Genomic DNA, 18,563 nt, shown 5'->3' with positions numbered 1-18,563 from the left:
TAAGTTTCGGAGAGATACGTTTGAGGCTGAAATCAAAGCAGGGGAACGCTATATTTTCAGTTTATCAATGGCAACGTGACATGCGCTAAAAGAAGGATACAGCACATCCCTTCAAAACATCAAAAGCGCGAGAAACAATTATAGGCCTAAATAAGGAGCATGAGAATAGAAAAAATAAGCTATTTAACGGGTGACAGATGGAAGCGTAATGGACCTACCCACGAAGAAAACTTGTACCATTTAATGCAATTTAATTCTAAGTATTCACGCATGCAATTTAATGCATTTTTGAGCCATAAAAATGCATTATTTTGCATTCGTGAATAGGCAAGTTTTCTTCGTGGGTAGGTCCATAAATTCGGAATCCGATTTGACCGGTCAACTCTATAGCGACCAATAATTACCGCGAACTGTAATGGAACAAAAAGGATTTGAAAATATCACTAGTTACCGTAGACTCCCAATCATTTAGAGATCAAATCTGTAGACTAGAATAAGTTAAACACGCTTTTCAACGCGGGAAACTGATAAAACCGGGAAATCTTCCTACCAATTTGGAAAGAAAAATAAGTGACAGGTTTTTCAATTGATTGACAGGCTTCATAATGATTTAAACCAACATTCTGATAATAACGACCCGTTTTAAGCCCAGCCGGCGCCTAGTCACCTAGTCAGCAAGGATTCTGCCATTTGAGTTGCCGCAAACAACAACGCTCCGTTATTCCGCCCGCGCTCTTTTAATCCTTTCTATTTTTTCGAATGCAGACGCTTTTCAGGTGTTTTCCTAAAATTGTTTTCAAATTTAATCTGTTTCTGTCTTCAAAAGCTGAAATGTACATGACCTTTTAAAATATCAAACTACTGTTCCCACTACTTTGTTAAGAATATCTCTTTCTCTGTTTGAAATTTCTTCGATTTTTCATTTCCATTGTTGGTCTCGTTTGCTACCTAATTGACCCTTATTGACCCTTTAGGTGTTTAACTTTCAGTGAAAAATGGCCGATGATGATGATTACCAAGATATGGACAACGATGACTTTGTGGACGACAATGATATGGAAGATGTGATTGAGGAAGACCCACAACGTGCGGATAATGAGGATGAGGACGATGATAATGTCGATGAGAACTTCGAGTTATTCGATCAAGGAAAAGCTGTTCCGACCAGTGAACATGTAACAACTCCGTTCATGACAAAATATGAACGTGCTCGTGTTCTTGGAACTCGTGCTCTTCAAATTGCTATGGGTGCTCCAGTGATGGTTGAGCTCGAAGGAGAGACTGATCCACTTGAGATTGCTAGAAAAGAGCTCAAGCAACGTCGCATCCCTATCATCATTCGTCGTTATCTTCCAGATGGCTCCTACGAAGACTGGCCAACCGAGCAACTCCAACTTGCTGATTGGTAGACAAATGTCTCCACATCCTGCTTTTTTTTGTGTTAACCCTGAATTTTACTCTATCCGATCTTATCTTTCTCAAAGTGTATTACTGTTTCTTCTTAATATTTCTTTTTTATTACGAAACTTTGTGAAAATGAAATAAAAATTTTAGATTGGAAGCACTTCGGGAGGACTATGACTGCGACGCATAAATTCAGCGAAGGCGAAATTGACAAATTCGGACAGGCGCTCAACGATACCAAGTAAAAATTCATTGGAAAACCCGCAAGACCAATTCTGTCTTTCTAGGCGTCCCCTGAAAGCTCGCTTTCGTGCTTTGTTCATACTCCGAAACATTGGATGCGATCGGTCGGTTGAATGGATCGGAAAATGTTTGAATGACGAATCGGCTCTACTGAAGCACGAGTTGGCATACTGTTTGGGTCAGATGCAAAACAAGAGCGCCATCCCGACATTAGTCAGTGTTCTTGAAGATGAAAAACAAGGTGAGACTCATACTTTCTTCTTTTCTGGAGCAAATGACTCCAGAACCAATGGTGCGACACGAAGCAGGAGAAGCACTCGGAGCTATTGCTGATCCATCCGTCAAAGAAGTATTGAGAAAGTATGCTCAAGATCCATGTCCAGAAGTGTCTGAAACGTGTCAAATCGCCCTTGGCAGAGTTGAATGGGTGGAAAATAGTGGAAAAGACACGAACAGTCCTTATGATAGTGTTGGTAAGCAAATTATGCGCGTATATAAAAATAAACTCCGTATTCAGATCCAACTCCATCTGCATCGATTTCTGATGTAGGCGAGCTTGCAGCAACACTTGTTAATGTCTCCCTACCACTATTTGATCGATACCGTGCCATGTTCAGTTTAAGAAACATTAACAGTGATGAGTCTATTAAAGCTCTGGCACAAGGTCTCTACTGTGAAGACAGCGCACTCTTCCGACACGAAATCGCTTACGTTCTTGGACAAGTTCAATCTCCTGTTGCTATCAAAGAACTCAAGGATCGTCTTTTGTTGTCAACAGAGAACTGTATGGTTCGTCATGAATGCGCTGAAGCTCTCGGTGCCATCGCGAATGAAGAATGCACTAATATATTGAAGCAATATGTCAATGACGAAGAACGAGTCGTCCGTGAGAGCTGTGAAGTAGCCTTGGATATGGCTGAATATGAGAACAGCTCTGACTTGCAATATGCACATGTTTGAGTGTTCCATCAGTTGTTAATTAATTAAGTTGTGTTTCTTGTTACAATGTTGATTTTATGAAGTTTGGGTTCGTTAATAATCAGGCGTTGCGTTCAAATAAGTCTCGTCATATTCGAAGTATTTTTATTTGTCAGTGATTCCGTTTACAGAAACTTTTTCTTAAATTTCTATCCACTTTCAGAATGAAGCCATTCGGAAGGCTAGCGTATACCACCGCACGACGAATCGGAACGTGCAAGCGCAATGTAACAACATCAAGACATTTCAGCGTAGAGTCTAAGGACCAAACAAATATTGAATCAGGAACTTTATACGAGATGGACATCACTGTTGCCAAGCAGCTCAATATGAAAACTCATCTTCCTTCACAGCTCGCTAAGCAAATGGATACGTTAGGAGAAATTGTTACTTTAGTAAGGAACACACTGCATTGAATAAATGATGCTAGTTTTTTAAAGGTCCGAGAACCAACAGCAGAAGTTGCGAGCTGTATGCGTGTCGTCGACAAACATCTTCCAAATTTGCGATTGGTGCTTTGGGGAGCGTTCGGTACCGGGAAAACAGTAACGCTGAATCAAGCGGTTCACCATGCCTATAAAAACAATTGGGCAATTGTCAATCTCCGCAGTGCGATGGAACTAACTAGAAGAGTGAAAGAGATTGAGATGTCATCATTTGTTTCTGGACGTATCAATGATCCTTCAAACGCCGTGGCCATTCTACAAAATTTCAAGCAACAGAATCAACACGTATGGAAAACACTTACTGATTTGCTTACTGAAAAAGACTACGAATGGTCGAAAAGTGAGCGAACTTTGAAAGGAAAGCCAATCACTGAAATCGTTGAAATGGGAACTTCTGCCCCGTTTCTCGCAAGCGATTGTGTCGGTGCCATTTTCCGAGAGCTTCGAAGACACGCTAAAAACGACAAATTAAAAGTACTTGTCGCAATTGACGACGCAAACTCACTCTGGGGAAAAACACTAGTGAAGAGAGCCGACAGAACGTATGCTCCACCATCTGATCTTACTCTTGTTGTACATTTTCGACGAATGATTGCAAACGACTGGACCAACGGTTGCGTTTTGATGGTTGCTGACAAGAAAGAAGTTGCCGATGCGAGAGACGAACTCGAAGTATCCAGACACACACCATTAGAACTATTTGGAGAAGAGGGATTTGAGTTTATTGAGGTATTAAAGTACTAATTCAAACAAAAAATGATCAGTTTACTGTAGCCCTTCGTTCCCATCGAAACATCCAACTACACAGAAAGCGAGGCCGATACGATTTACAACTACTATGTCAGCAAAAACTGGTTGGCATCGAAATCAGGTAAACATGCATTTCTTCCCCGATATATTCTCAACCTGCCAATTTTTCTAGCTAGAAGCGAGGAAGGAAGGAAACAACTCATGTATCTCAGTGCATTCAATCCATATTACTATGAGCGATTGTGCGCGTTCAATTGACTCCAAAACTATCATATTTGTTATTCTTTTCTTAGGTTTTTCTGTAGATTGTTTGTTATAAATAGAAAGCGAACATATGTGTTTAAGTACAGTGTTATGGATCCGCTTTTAAAACCTGTTTAAATTCAGGAAAATTTATTTCCAAATCTTTCTTCCAGATGTAGTTTATGAACACAGCAACTATTCAGACTTCGATGTTGAAGCTAAAACCGAAAATTTCGCCATTCACTCGGCTGTCCACCGAAATTAGACAATCGTCACAGTGGGTCAAGGCAAGGTAAGAAATGTTTATTGTTGAATAATTCTATAGATTTTCTTCATTCAGCGGGTCATCAACCACGGAGGACGTGAACATTGAGAAACTGTTCGTGGAAAAAAATGTGCAGAAGCTATTGACAGATTTGACGGATATCGATCTCGAACATAAAGTCTTCCGCCCCAGAAGAACATCTATTCAACAAAGATCACATTTCGCACTAATGACTGACGAGCGACTTGAAAAGGTCAGTTCATACTGGAAACGTAGTAGAAAACAACTTGATTTCAGACTCGTGAAAGAATGAGGGAAGAAGCTAGACGGTTCCTTCAATTCGTTCCAGTGAAAGAACCTCGTCAGGAAACCGTTCAAACATTGGCAAAAGATGCAGAGCTGAAAGATTTCGATACAAGCAAATTCGTTTTCACGGATATTACATTCGATGCCACTGATCAAGATCGTACAGTAGTTGTCAGAGAACCAGATGGAACTCTAAGAACTGCCAATCCAGAAGAGCATGATAGGATGAACAGGACGTATTATCAGAAACCTAACCGTCCAGTCAACCCACCACCGCTTTTTTCGGATCCTTATCTTCAACAGGCTCTTGATAAGAACGAACATGAGTTTGTACTCGATTGGTCGTGCTGGTTTTATGAACCCGATGACCCAGCTTTTGTCCGTTTGAGTCAACTCATTTTTGATAGAATCAATGAAACTAACAAGTTCCATGTGATCACTTCAACTCGACATTTTGGATCGTTCGTGTTCTACTTGGCTCTAAATGACGACATTCCAAAGCTTCTTAACTACTTTGGTAGCTTCGGCCGGTTATCGGATTGTGCCAATCTTATTCGACTCCAAAAGGCAGTGAAACCAGATTGGAGAGTTACTATTGCTCAAGGCGATTCCGAAGAAAAAATTGTGAAAGATTTTATAAAGCAGAACGCTCGTTTCCGGGATCAGATCGGCGATTTGTTAAATTTCATCAATAACGGAAAAGTGAAACAAGATCAAGATTTGGAAAAACAAACTTTCGGAGTTAGAGAACGAGTTGGAAGAATGGACAGGAGAAAAGCACGTATTACATCAGCTAATGTTCGTGGTGTTGAAGGACCATTGGCCGAGTTGAGTGAAGAGTATCCCGTGAAAGTGGTAAAAAGTGAAGGTAGTGGGGAAAGAGATGCGGTTGAGAAGAAAGACGAAGGACGAGGAAAAGGAAGATGGAGAAGTCGAGATCAAAATTCAAAAGAAGATAAGAAGAAGGATTGAAGGAGCGATATTCTCGAAATCTTTGTACTTATTAGAATAGTTGTTTTTTCTGTTTTTTTTTCTGTTGTTTATAAACTTCTATAGGTTTTCTCTGTCTTTAATAATTCAATATCCATCCATGGTTTAGTTCCAATATGGATTTTTATTCAACGCAGTTCGTAGTCGTTTCAGAGATTTTTTAAGGTGAAGGTAAAGAAAACCAACAATGACCACGAGACAAAGGAGAGGAGGCACATCTAAAACCTCAATAAGGTTTGGGATTGTTTAAACAGATGATTTTTAAAAACAATTTTCAGTGAAAAAGAACCGGCAGAATCTGGCGGAGACATCAAAGCCGAATGTCCTGATACTTACCGTTGTCCCATGTTTTTGGCGTTATTTCTGGTTCGCTTATTGGGAGCGTGTAGTCAGATTATCAACGACTGTGATGAAGTTTACAACTATTGGGAGCCCTTGCATTTGTTCCTTTACGAAGAAGGATTTCAAACATGGGAATATTCTCCAATTTATGCCATAAGATCATACTTCTACATCTACCTTCATTATATTCCTATCGTTTGTTTGGATCACACAAGATTTTCAAAAGCTACCGTCTTCTTATTAGTTCGTGGATTTCTAGCAATCTTCTGTTGTCTGGGAGAATTATATGCTTACAAAGCTATTGCCAAAAAGTAATACTTCAAATAACGGAGTTTTGAAAGTTATTTCTATTTTAGATTCAGCATCAGGACTGGGAGAGTCTTCTTCATTTTCACCATGTTTTCATCTGGAGTATTCCAAGCAAGCCCTGCATTTTTGCCATCGTCTTTTTGTATGACTCTTACTTACTTTACACTTGGAGCGTTTCTGAACGAGAGATGGTACTCAAACTTTTATTTTTACTGACCACTTATAAATTTTAAAAATTACAGGACCCTTGGCATATTTTGTGTCGCATTTTCCACTTTGGTTGGCTGGCCATTCGTTGCTGTTCTCGGATTACCATTTGTCGTGCTCATGCTCTACGTTAAAGACTTGAAGTTCGAGTTCATTGTTACTTCACTTCTTTTAGGATCGAGTACTGCCCTTGTTCAATTCTTAACTGACTCTTATTATTTCGGGAAACCAGTTGTTGTGAGTTTTAATACTTTTCAACCTGTATAATGATTGGTATTATTTCAGGCATCGTTGAACATTGTCCTCTACAACGTATTGAGTGGTCCGGGACCTTCATTGTACGGAGAAGAGTCTATCATATTTTATATCAAGAATCTGATTCTCAACTGGAATGTCGCTATTTTTGCTTTTTTCGCAGGCGTACCACTCTCTTTCATCGCAATTCGAAAAGCATTAAAAGAAGGTATCATCATTCAAACTTCAAAATAAAACTTTCTGAATTTTTTAAAGGAAAATTGTCTACCTTCCTCGAAACCAATACATCAGTCATTCTGTTAGCAGTGAGTGCAGCCTTATGGATGGTGATTTTCGGAGCACAAGCACACAAAGAAGAACGATTCTTATTCCCCATCTATCCACTGATCGCTTTCATAGCCGCAATCGTTTATGAGCATGTTTACGACCAGTGGCTCAATCGTATTTCATTCAAAAATGTCTTGATCTGCTTCTTCTTTGGGAGTTTCGTACTGCTCTCTGCGTCCAGATCCTTCTCAGTTTACCGAAACTATAGCGGACATGTTAATATCTACAGTTCTCTAAACGAAGAACTGGGTAATACCGAGTTTTCAAGTGACGTCAGTTTTTTATTAATTTGAGTCATTTCCATTAATGAGTTGCAGACTGTTAACAGGGTTTGCGTTGGCAAAGAGTGGCACCGATTCCCTTCTTCATTCTTCATTCCGAAAATGGACCATTCCGGACGGAAAGTTGAGTTCCACTTTTTGCAAAGTGAATTTCGTGGACTTCTCCCAAAACCATTCAAACGAGGCTATAGTCGTATTGATTCAACCAGACACGAGCCTACAGAAATGAACAATTTGAATAAAGAAGAGGTCTCAAGATACGTTGATTTGGATTCCTGTAACTATGTGATCGACGTGGATATGTCATCTACTGAGTTTGAGCCTAATTTTAGAAACATGGTAAACTATTTCAAAGTTTTCCATAATTAGACATTTTTTCAGTCAGACAAGTGGATGGTTTTAGCCTCACACCCATTTATCGATGTATCTAAGTCTAGCGGGTTCGCCGGATTGTTGCGTGCTTTCTACATTCCATATTTTTCGGAAAAAGTCAACAAGATGACTACGTATACGCTCTATCGAAGAATTATCATCGAGAAATGATCACCGGAAAATGCTTCATTAATTTGAGTGACTAACTCTAACATTGCCGTGTTGCGCACTATTATATATACCGATGGGCTTTTACTTTGTATACGTGTTTTTGTATTTTGATTTTTCGGGTTAAGTTAATACCAATGATGTACGTTTTTATGTGACTATATTATCTTGCTTCATTCAAATCTAAATATTTGATTGATGTTCGTTTAATTGACTTCGTTTCATTGTGGTTTGATACCATATGTACTTTCACCTTTTAGAATTCATTTTGCAACCAAACCTTTCCAGGGATAGAACTTCCTTTCCAAGCTATGTCAAACGTCAAGTTAGTTATGCAATGTTAACCGAAATTTCAACCTTTTTTTTCCAGAAAACGTCCCGCCAAACTCTATCATCCGGAAAACGTACCCGACGATGACTGGCAACCTTCTGCAGGTGTTGTGATTAAATTACTTCTTTCGGTTCGAATTTCTGCTGCACTCTGGTCAAGTATCGACACCAAGACTGAAGTCTTCGGTTTTTATGAGGGATTGCATCGCTTGCTCTACGGAGACGGATTCAACACATGGGAGTTGCTTGATAACACAAACTACTACAGCCGTGTTTTTCTAATCTGGATCTATTCAATTCCTGCTAGCATTTTTGTCAATTGCTTCGGTGATTCAAAAATCGTCGTCTTCACTTGTGTTCGCTTGATGACGGGACTGCTTTGTCTTTTGGGAGAGTACTATGCCTTCTATGCTATCAGTAAAAGGTGTTTTGAAAATATGTCTATTACTACAATATTCCTTTTTTCAGAATCAACGTAGCGACTGGACGATACTTTCTTTTATTTACCATTCTGTCTCCTGGAATGTTTCATGCTAGTGTCACGTTCTCGGATCTCTCCTTCACTATGATATGTACATTTTACTTTATCGCAGCTTTTCTGGACGAACAATGGTAATTTTTTAAACGTGGTTTGGAGACTCGTTCTCTGATCTCCTCGATTATTCTAAAAGGGGAACGTGTGTATGTTGGTTGAGTAACCAAGTTTCTGACTACAATGTGTGTTTGTATTATGGAACATGCCTAGTTGATATGAACTTAGAAAGTATATGATGCGTCCACTAACGGTGACTTATGAATGAATTCGTTCATTGTAACGTTTCGTCAATCACTGAAGGTGTTTTTCAAGATTTCTCTGCCGAAACTCTAGTTCTGAATTGACAAAACTTATGGTTCTTTAATTCATCTATCTCCACTCCAATGTAGTTTTCCGTTTTAATAGAGAACAGTCCATAATATCCTTCATACAATAGTTTTCAGTACACTTGTCATTTGACGGGTCGGGCCGAGGGAAAGATTTTGCCGGCCCGGGTGGATTTTCTTTTTGAATTTTAACACCCCAAAAATAATTTTCGAGTACTTTGTTATCTCACTATAAAACTTATTAAAATCGTCAATTTACTCGAATTTTGGCTCAAAACGCCCCAAATACTCCTTCTTTAAAAATTACTGCTGAAAAAAAAATTTTCGGGAAAAAATCGCTTCACCCGGGCCGGTGAAAATTTAGAAATCGGTCCAGCCCGGTCCGGCCCGAGACAAGTATGATTTTCAGAAGCATTATTGTTCCTAATGAGATGCAAATGAATCGAACATTAATAATTTCAGGGTGGTTTGTATCATTTCACTATTGTTTGCGGTTTTTTTCGGAACACCGTTTATCTTCGTGCTAGGTGTGGTTCTCACTCATGCTACTGCCCTGAAGAAGGAGATTTTCAAGTGGACGGGAGTCTTTATGTGTCTTTGTATGATCTTCTCTCTTGTGAGACTACGAGTAGTAGCGTCTCAACTAAGAACACTTCCTGAATATGAAGCTCCTCTCGGCCACAATAATACTGGATATGAACATGCGACAATCAACCCTTACAAGGAAAACCTCTTTTTCAACTGGAACTTTGCCATATTCTATGCATTCGTTGGATTTGTTCTATCTTACAAGACATTCACAAAATTTCGGCTTCCATCAAATTATGAGAAACGACTGTTCCTCCGTATGTTTTTCTGTTCGATTCTTCGATAATCCATTTCTTTTTTCAGCCAAAGAGCGCAATCTTTTAATCGACTATCTTCCTATTCTTCATTGTGCATTCATTGTCTTTATGTGGTCTTTAGTTTTCGGATTGCCTTCAACGGAAGAAGAACATATCGCTTTTCCAATGTACCCCTTCATCTCCCTTTTCGCAGCTCTCGCAGCTGATTCCATGCTTCGACTGTTTTTTGACAAAACAAAAAAGCTTGAGAATAATATGTATAAGAACATGTTATATTCTTCCATTGGACTGTTCGCCCTTTTTTCTGTTATGAGGTCTTTTTCTGTATATCACAGTTATGGATCCCATGTCGAAATTTACAAAGGATTGCACCAAGAACTAAACGCACACGAAGAATTCGATAGATTCAATGTGAGTATTTTATACAGTTGATTGAACCATTTAGAGTTCACATTTTCAGGATCCAATCACATTGTGCATTGGCAAAGAATGGCAGTATTTCCCTTCTTCTTTCTTCCTCCCCGAACGTGTATATGATGGAAAGCTGAATCCACGCAAGTTCCAGATGCGTTTCCTGCAAAGTGCATATAATTGCTCACTTCAAACAAAGTACGCAGTTGTAAACAATACGACCGACACCTCCATTGATGAGAATAGACGTCCCACAATAAACAACAGCTTGGAATTCTGTGATTACGTCATTGACATGGATATGCCTGCCACAGAAAAGGAACCGAACTTCGGAAACATGGTGAGAAGCAGTTAGAACATTGTTCAAAACTTGTTACTTTTTCAGGCAGAAAAATGGAAACCAATCCTATCATTACCGGTTATTGATGCGAATCAATCGGATATGTTCTTCAAAAATTTCTATCTCCCCGTCTTTGCCGGAACTCTCAATAAATATACGACGTGCACTCTCTACCGGAAAAAGATCACATAATTGTCGAAATCTTCTCATTTCTTTTTGAATCTCATATGTTTTTCTTTCTCTACTCAACTTGTGTCATAACTTATCCAGCTTTATATGTTGATTACGGTTGCTATCTAGTTGTTCCTTGCGGGTGGTTTTATTTATGTATTCTTGAAATAAATGTTAATTTTGGCGACTAAAAATTGTTTTGTAAAACATTTTGGACGCCTATTGCGGTTTTTCAACTGCTAAAAATATCTGTAAAAATAAGGAGCCGACAAACTGGCAGTGTCTCATTTCCAGAATGTCAAACTTAAAAGAGGAAGATGTTCAAGACGAAGAAATGATAAGGCAGAGAACATTGAACATGAGGAAGCGGGTTGAGGAAATAATAAAAAATGGAGCTACATTAGTACGGGAATCTAATGGACTTCCGAAGGCTGGAGCTGACTTTGAGCTCTACAATTCATTTCCAACATTCAACGCGTTCATGAAACGATCTGAGGAGCGTTTAAACGCATTGTAAGTTTCACTTGTTAGACAAATTCATTTTAATTTTATTCTCTTCATATTTTCAGAATGGGAAAAGTTACAAATTCAATCGGTTGTGCAATGAGGGTTCCAGATGTCGGTGCGAGCGTGGAGCACTACACGGAATGCGTGATTGAGGCTCAAGACAACATAGCAGAGCGAGTTGCCACTCTTCACGAAGCACTTAAGAAAGCTGAAAAAGATGAAATAGTTAAAGTTCCGGAGTTCATCACGAAAGCAGGTCCAACAAACAATAAAACTGAAGCTGAAATATCAGAGGCAATGAAGACATTCTCGGCTAACATTGGTACTGTATTGGCTGCAAAGTTCAGAGAGAGAAGAGAAGAGGCTGCTCAGATGATTGTTCATGAAAAGCCACAGAAGACATATAACATCATTGCGGACAACTCGGTGGCTCCATTCGTATCCAGATTGACCGTGAAGCATCACGCCATTGAGAAAAGAAGCGGGATTGTTGTAGTGGACGACGATGAATCAGGAAGAATAGGTTGGACAAACGCCGAAGCAGAAACAGAAGAGGAGCATCCATACATCGCTGAAATTTTGAATTTCAAACTTCCTGAGTCCCAACTGGAATCCGCGGAGCCAAAAAAGTTCAATGCGTTGAAAAACACTCAATTGACAATGGTGGACACAAAGGAAAAGTTAGAAGCTCTGAAAGACACATTGAATAGTGTGACGGAGTTTTCTGTCGATTTGGAACATCATGAAATGCGAACATATCTCGGGCTCACTTGTCTTATCCAAATATCTACAAGAGACGAGGACTTCATTATTGATCCATTTCCTATGTGGGATTGTATCGGAATTCTCAACGAACCGTTCACTAACCCGAAAATTCTCAAAGTTTTTCATGGAGCTGACAATGACGTACTGTGGTTGCAGCGGGATTTTGGAATCCACATTGTCAACTTATTCGATACTTATGTTGCAATGAAAAAGCTAAAGTATCCGAAATTCAGTCTTGCTTACCTCGCTTTCCGTTTCGCTGACGTTGTTCTAGACAAGCAATATCAATTGGCGGATTGGAGAGCAAGACCTCTCAGAAATGCGATGATTAACTATGCCAGAGAAGACACTCATTATTTACTCTACTCTTATGATATGCTTCGGGAACAGCTTCTGAAACAAGACAAAAAGGATTTGAATGTTGTGTACTCCGAATGCAATGATCTATGTGTTCGAGTGTACAAGAAACCCGTTTTCAAACCGAAAGGATATCTGACGGATCTCAAACTTCGTTTCACCTTCAACAGTCGACAGGATCATGCTCTCACTAGTCTTTACAAATGGAGAGATGTTGTTGCCCGGCAAGAAGATGAGAGTCCTCAGTTTGTTCTTCCAAATCACATGCTCTTAGCTCTGGCGGAACAACTTCCGAGAGATGTTGGAGGAATTTACGCTTGTTGCAATCCACTTCCGCATTTCGTGAAAAAACTTGCTGGACAAATTCTCAAGTAAGTTTTATGAACGCCGCTAGTTTCTACAATATTTTTTCAGAATCATTGTTGAAGCAAGAGAAGTGAAACTGGAGAAAGTGAAAGTAACTGCTAAAGAGAATAATGATGCACAAGAGGCGAGAGGTGTGATGAACGATTCCATGGATCACATCACATCGATTCTGAAATCGAAGATTGATTTTACACACACAAAATTCGATGAAGAACGTGGAGAAATTCATATAGACAAAACTAAAGAGAGCAGTGATGTTTTGGGAAAAGACGAACTGCAGTCACTGATATCCGTCCTTCAGTCATCATCGATTCCTAGTACAGAAGCGATGGTTGTGGTTGAGAAAGGGAAAAAGGGTGATGTTAAGAAAATCAAGAAATTAGTAGAAGAGCTCGACAAATTTGTAACACCCTTCGAATGCTATCAGATGATGATGATTACAAAACAAAAACAAGAAGAAGAGGAAAGAAAAGAAGCAGAAAGAAAACGACTAGAAGAAGGTGACAAACCGAAGACTTTGTTTTCTCATCATGATGCGGTTGTTGTCAGGAAGCCACAGTTTGATTCAAAGGTGTGGCAGTAGTTCTCATCGTAAAACGTGCATTTCATTCTTTTTCAGCTTCTGAATGTCGACACCGTGAAAGTTGGAGATTCGGATGACACGCAGCAGCAGAGAGACTCAACGATGGAACAAGACAAGGAGCCACCAGTTTTCGATCCTTCTCGTTTCTCAGACGATCAACTTATGTCAAAGAAAGCTATGAAACGAAAGAGAGAACATGCCAAAAGAAACATAGATGTATCTGTAGTTCTTGGAGAATCGTCTAGTTCTGATCCGAAGAAGCAAAAAACTGATGCCGAACTCGAGGAGTTTAACTATGAAGAAGCGGATAGTAGTGCTTTCGGTAAGGCACGTGTGTTGTATTATCGGTATCAACATAAAAGTTTCAGAAAAACCAGTCAAAGATAACAACGCCGAGTTTGATCCTTTCCATCAAAAATACCGTTTGAAGAACAAGTCAAAGACGAATAAGTCGATGAAAAAGTCATCGAATCGTTCGGGAACAATCAACTACAAGAAATGATTGTCTTTAGACTTGTTGATGTCTCTATTGTTATTTTTACTTTTGTTGTGTTGTTTTGAAATGAAATTTGCTTAATAATCCACACTGATGTATGTAAATTTTATATATTTTCTGGTTTTTTACAACCATTGATTATCACATTCTCACTGTTTGTCTCCTCCCTTTTTTATAAATAGAAAGTTATAGATGGCTGGAAGATTACGAGAGATGAGATGTGAACTGTCATTTCTGAAAAATGCAGACGGTTCAGCATGTTTCTCACAAGGATCCACGTGTATTTGGGCGTCGTGTAGCGGTCCTGGAGACGTTCATGCCTCGAAAGCAAACGAAGAAGCAATGACGCTGGATATTAGTTACAGAGCTAATTGTGGAGACAATAAGTTCAGTGTGGTAAGGAATGGACAAGAAAGAAAGAGCAGACTGATCCTTGTCGTTTCAGCTGAACAACATCATTCAATCAACAATATCAAAAGCTATAAATCTCGAGTTATTCCCACACACAACGATTGCCGTCACAATTCATGGGATTCAAGATGACGGTAGCATTGGAGCAGTAGCTATCAATGGAGCGTGCTTTGCTCTTCTTGACAATGGAATGCCATTCGAGTAAGTATGCTCAACAATAATTTCTCTCAAGTGCCCTTCTTTTTCAGAGCGGTTTTCTGTGGGGTTCTTGTAGTCCGATTGAAAGACGAGCTCATTATTGATCCGACGGCAAAACAAGAAGCTTCTTCTACCGGAAGAGTTTTGTTTGCTGTGTGTAATGGAGCCGATGGACATCCTGAAGTATGCTCGATGGATGCGATTGGACAATGGGATTTCAATCAATTGGAAGCTGCGTGGAGTCTAGCACAGCCGTCCGCAACTGCGATTTTCGAATTCTACAGAAGCGTTATGCAAAGAAAACATTCCATTGATGAGCATTAATCTTTTCAATATTTAACTTTCCTTGTTGATTTTGTTTTGTTTTATATATGAATTTGAGTTTCGAAGTGAGAATATCCTATCGTGAATGGTACCCCCAAAAAAGGAGATCAAAAGTTTATGGAAACCTTTTCGAACGTGAAGCTTTTGATTTACTTTGGATTGATGAGCATTCATCTTTTTAAAAGTATTGTATTTCTAGTTTTCCGAGTAAAAAAAATTTATTTGTGAATTTAAAAGATCGGTAAAACATCAGATTAAGCTTCGGATCCATAGTTTGAATACTCGTACACACCAGACGGATCTGAAAATGTACAAGTAATAAGAAGCAGAAGACATTGATCCACGTACTCAAATGATGAGATCCATTATTCCATCTTCGAATATTCACAACGAGATTGGACACGTGGATCAGTGCACTTATGAAACAAATGACAGCAACAACCATAAATCCGAAATCATCTGTCACTTCCTCACTACTGATGGAGATGGCCATTGAGATGACGTAGAAGATTAAACCGAGAATTGATCCAACACATTCCTGAATCAGTTTTCGAATTCCAAAATGAATTTATTATATTTATCAAACGTACAATAGCAGCATACGGTAACATTCGGATTGCCATAACAGAAACATCGTATTCTTTGAGTAAAACGGCAATTGTGCATATGTCGAATACGATAGAGCATCCGATTGTGAACCAAATTACAGACATTCCTGAATGAAATAATATGAGAAGTTGAAATAGAAAACGAAAGAAAGAAACCTGGAGGTCTGAATTTGATGGTTCCGAGATAGACGAGGAGAGATAGCGAAGTTAGCTGAAATTTGGAGATTTTTAAACTATTTTTCCTTTTGTTTCCTCCTATTTTTAGAAATTCTCAGACCTAGTTGATTTTTGAGTTAACACAATTATGATTGTTCTGTTAAATATTACCTTTTCTGAACGGAACTCTCACTATAATTCTCTTTTTTCGATTTTACAAAACTATTTTTACAAGTCACATGACCGAATTACACTTTTTCGAACAGCTCTAAATGATCAATAACCTAAATTTCGATCCATTTTGGAATAACTAAACTCACCAATGACATAACCTTCACAAGTTCTGGAATTTTCTTGAACCGAGACACATTCAGTGGCATGTTTACAGCTGGAAGAAAAATGGACTGTATTAATTAGAAATCGGGAACCAAAAAGAGAAAAACGAGTCGCTTATATTCTGTTTTCGGTTACTGCATTGTGTCATTCTTATCATTGGTTTCTTCTCGTGTCGTACTGATAACGTATTGATGCTCTAGGGCTCTCCAATAGGTTTAAACAATTCATTCAACAATACATTTGAAAAGATCAGAAGAAAAAAGAAGGAGAAAAGAAGAGAAGAAGTTGATTCATTTATGCAATTGAGGTACCATCATTGTCGTAATCTGAATTAGTTGGACGACCTGGAAACAATGTATTTTTGGAAAATTAATTAAAGAGATGGAGATAGTTCAAACCTGGGAAATGGATATCGTGTTTCATTTTTGGAAATGATTTCACAACACACATTATTCGCACACCGAATATCAGGAAACAGAAGAACTGAAAAATGAAAGATTTTATGAAAGAATTGTTGTCGGAAATGAAAACAAATCTTCTCCACTAAACAAGGATCAGAAGCTGTACTGGAACTTAAACGCATATAAAAATAAGAATCTCTACATTCAGACTGAAAAATATAAGTGTTTTTCAATTGAACAGTAAGCCCGGAAGTATTTTTGGGTTTTTTAATATCTGTCATTGTTATGGTCTAAGTTAAACAAGATAATGCTGAACGGATTGGAGTGTAAATCTATCACAGATATTTAGATTTTCCTAAGTTCCAATAATGTTTCTAGCTTGAACTAGATAGCAATTCTGGATAACAAATGTATCGCAAGAATTGGAGTTACTGACATTATATATTTCTATTCAATTCACTAACCGCGGCAACATACAACACTCCATCTCCTGAATGAGATTCACTTGACATGAACATGATTCCAGCCATGAAAACCAGAAAACTGATCAACAAAGAACCAAGCGAGTGCTGAAATACTCGTATTTCATAAATAAATCAGATGGGAATTCACTTACGTATACCGAATAAGGAGCTTTCCGTAGCCAGTCGACATTCTCATCCCAGTCTTTCAATAGAATCAAAATTGTGATTACATCGAAAAGAAAAGAGATCCAGAAGCTTGTCCAAAAGAATTTGGATTCTAGAAATTTCAGTGAAATTCTTGTTTCAACACAATTATAATTACCTTTTGGATTGTGAAGATCTACAAAACAGAGAACAATACCAAGAAGAGCACCAAGAAACTGAAAAACAGTGGATTTTTTGAAAAGAATTGAGTTAGAATCGTACCAAAGTAATAGTTTTTCCACTCTCCGGAAAGAAGCGAAATCGTTCGAATCGGAGCGTCATCGAAGTAAAATAAATAAATAAATATTGAATAGTATTTTGGTGACTGTCGAATTGTCTAAGTCTCTACGTTTCTTATCTATACTCTGTAATGTCGCTCCGTGTTGAATCATAACTTTTATTCATGTTGAAACAATATGAATTCGATCAATAATACAAGCTGGAAAGAGGAAATTTAGAAGAGAAATGTAGTGTTGGAGTACGGTAGAGTAATAAAAAAGAGGTCAAGTTGGGAGAGGCGATCAGAGTAGGATCGATAAGGTGTGTTACAGCGTTGAAGGATTTTCCGCGAAAAGAATATGGGAGGAGTTTCAAGCTTGTGCGCTAGTTTAGATGATGTGGGAGGCAAATAAACGACGGAGCAGTATTCAACTAGAGGGAGAACGTAAGTTTTGAACAGGAAGATATAAAATTGGGGAGAGTTGGATTTGAAAGATTTCAGTAGTTGTCTTGAACGGAGTAAGGCGAGAGCAACAGCCCGATTAATGTGTCTAGTGAACTTGAGATTAGGTTCGAGTAATAAATCTAAATCCCTAACAGAATCAACGGAAACAATGAGGGTACCTCCTATAGTGTACGAGTGAGAAGAGTTTCGAGGTCCGAGACGAAGAAGGGCAGTCTTAGAGTGGGCCAGAGGTAGAGAGTTCATAGAAGCCCAAGATTCTACCAAGTTTATTCCCGTTTGGAGTGCTAGAGAATCAAGAAAAGATTCTCTAGTTTATGTCAAAACCTTTTTTGACAGGAACCAGAAGCTGAAACACGCTAAAACAACTCAAAACACAGCTTTTTGAGGGAATAATCAATTTATTCCGAGCCAATGTATAGAGTAGGTTTTCCTATAAAAATTTGGTCCAATCAAAAAATAATGTCCCAATGACAACACCCTACACACATCAACTGAAAAGATCTGTGAACCCGATTCCGGGTGCCTTTTTGATGATGAATCATAATCTTTTGATCTATTTTGCACTTTCCCCTTTGCTTCCTGATTGATATTGTTTCCTCATCCTCACATTCTTATCCCCCGACATTCCTTCCCCCACATCACTTATTGTTTTCATATATTAAAACTCCTCCCCCCTTTTCTATGTATAAAAGCCACTGAGGCTTCGTTATAGGTGTGATTGTTCTATGTTCTAATAAAGACGTAACCATCGACAATAATCCGGGTGAACGACTGGCGTATCAAATAAAAATTTCATGTCCGAATATAAATTAGGTTTTCACGATCAAACTAGATACGTCAAGATTTCCAGCGGAATCT

General features: G+C 38.6%; 9 protein-coding genes across 9 annotated transcripts; 8 read left to right on the top strand and 1 right to left on the bottom strand.

Annotated features, from left to right (window-relative positions):
- Window positions 1-995: 995 nt before the first annotated feature.
- GCK72_005502 (uncharacterized protein) lies at window positions 996-1,409 on the top strand (the record flags this gene model as incomplete). The annotated part of the gene is made up of 1 exon (XM_003116694.2): window positions 996-1,409. The coding sequence occupies one exon, from the start codon at window positions 996-998 to the stop codon at window positions 1,407-1,409; it is 414 nt and encodes a 137-aa protein (XP_003116742.2).
- Window positions 1,410-1,577: 168 nt separating this feature from the next.
- Window positions 1,578-2,607, top strand: GCK72_005501 (uncharacterized protein; the record flags this gene model as incomplete). Its single annotated transcript, XM_003117131.2, has 4 exons — window positions 1,578-1,645; window positions 1,692-1,888; window positions 1,932-2,120; window positions 2,165-2,607. 4 exons carry the CDS (start codon window positions 1,578-1,580, stop codon window positions 2,605-2,607), a joined length of 897 nt encoding a protein of 298 aa, XP_003117179.2.
- A 182-nt stretch (window positions 2,608-2,789) lies between these two features.
- Window positions 2,790-4,079, top strand: GCK72_005500 (uncharacterized protein; the record flags this gene model as incomplete). Its single annotated transcript, XM_053725216.1, has 4 exons — window positions 2,790-3,020; window positions 3,066-3,800; window positions 3,846-3,942; window positions 3,994-4,079. The coding sequence occupies 4 exons, from the start codon at window positions 2,790-2,792 to the stop codon at window positions 4,077-4,079; spliced, it is 1,149 nt and encodes a 382-aa protein (XP_053589410.1).
- A 194-nt stretch (window positions 4,080-4,273) lies between these two features.
- GCK72_005499 (uncharacterized protein) lies at window positions 4,274-5,607 on the top strand (the record flags this gene model as incomplete). The annotated part of the gene is made up of 3 exons (XM_053725215.1): window positions 4,274-4,356; window positions 4,405-4,582; window positions 4,627-5,607. 3 exons carry the CDS (start codon window positions 4,274-4,276, stop codon window positions 5,605-5,607), a joined length of 1,242 nt encoding a protein of 413 aa, XP_053589409.1.
- Window positions 5,608-5,812: 205 nt separating this feature from the next.
- GCK72_005498 (uncharacterized protein) lies at window positions 5,813-7,889 on the top strand (the record flags this gene model as incomplete). The annotated part of the gene is made up of 8 exons (XM_053725214.1): window positions 5,813-5,859; window positions 5,904-6,278; window positions 6,330-6,467; window positions 6,519-6,720; window positions 6,769-6,946; window positions 6,994-7,337; window positions 7,383-7,685; window positions 7,728-7,889. 8 exons carry the CDS (start codon window positions 5,813-5,815, stop codon window positions 7,887-7,889), a joined length of 1,749 nt encoding a protein of 582 aa, XP_053589408.1.
- A 308-nt stretch (window positions 7,890-8,197) lies between these two features.
- Window positions 8,198-10,865, top strand: GCK72_005497 (uncharacterized protein; the record flags this gene model as incomplete). The annotated part of the gene is made up of 7 exons (XM_003087966.2): window positions 8,198-8,211; window positions 8,257-8,640; window positions 8,685-8,828; window positions 9,540-9,922; window positions 9,969-10,333; window positions 10,383-10,673; window positions 10,719-10,865. 7 exons carry the CDS (start codon window positions 8,198-8,200, stop codon window positions 10,863-10,865), a joined length of 1,728 nt encoding a protein of 575 aa, XP_003088014.2.
- Window positions 10,866-11,139: 274 nt separating this feature from the next.
- Window positions 11,140-13,924, top strand: GCK72_005496 (uncharacterized protein; the record flags this gene model as incomplete). Its single annotated transcript, XM_053725213.1, has 5 exons — window positions 11,140-11,357; window positions 11,414-12,844; window positions 12,888-13,410; window positions 13,459-13,744; window positions 13,791-13,924. The coding sequence occupies 5 exons, from the start codon at window positions 11,140-11,142 to the stop codon at window positions 13,922-13,924; spliced, it is 2,592 nt and encodes an 863-aa protein (XP_053589407.1).
- A 186-nt stretch (window positions 13,925-14,110) lies between these two features.
- Window positions 14,111-14,851, top strand: GCK72_005495 (uncharacterized protein; the record flags this gene model as incomplete). The annotated part of the gene is made up of 3 exons (XM_053725212.1): window positions 14,111-14,314; window positions 14,364-14,530; window positions 14,578-14,851. 3 exons carry the CDS (start codon window positions 14,111-14,113, stop codon window positions 14,849-14,851), a joined length of 645 nt encoding a protein of 214 aa, XP_053589406.1.
- Window positions 14,852-15,105: 254 nt separating this feature from the next.
- Window positions 15,106-17,302, bottom strand: GCK72_005494 (uncharacterized protein; the record flags this gene model as incomplete). The annotated part of the gene is made up of 9 exons (XM_053725211.1): window positions 15,106-15,152; window positions 15,200-15,389; window positions 15,442-15,566; window positions 15,616-15,670; window positions 15,936-16,019; window positions 16,817-16,921; window positions 16,969-17,093; window positions 17,139-17,196; window positions 17,243-17,302. The coding sequence occupies 9 exons, from the start codon at window positions 17,300-17,302 to the stop codon at window positions 15,106-15,108; spliced, it is 849 nt and encodes a 282-aa protein (XP_053589405.1).
- Between the last annotated feature and the right edge of the window lie 1,261 nt (window positions 17,303-18,563).

The sequence above is a fragment of the Caenorhabditis remanei genome, chromosome II, assembly GCF_010183535.1.
Source record: "Caenorhabditis remanei strain PX506 chromosome II, whole genome shotgun sequence".
NCBI classification, from domain to species: domain Eukaryota; kingdom Metazoa; phylum Nematoda; class Chromadorea; order Rhabditida; family Rhabditidae; genus Caenorhabditis; species Caenorhabditis remanei.
Note: the sequence above shows the minus strand (reverse complement) of the source record. Positions and strands in the feature narration are given on the sequence as shown.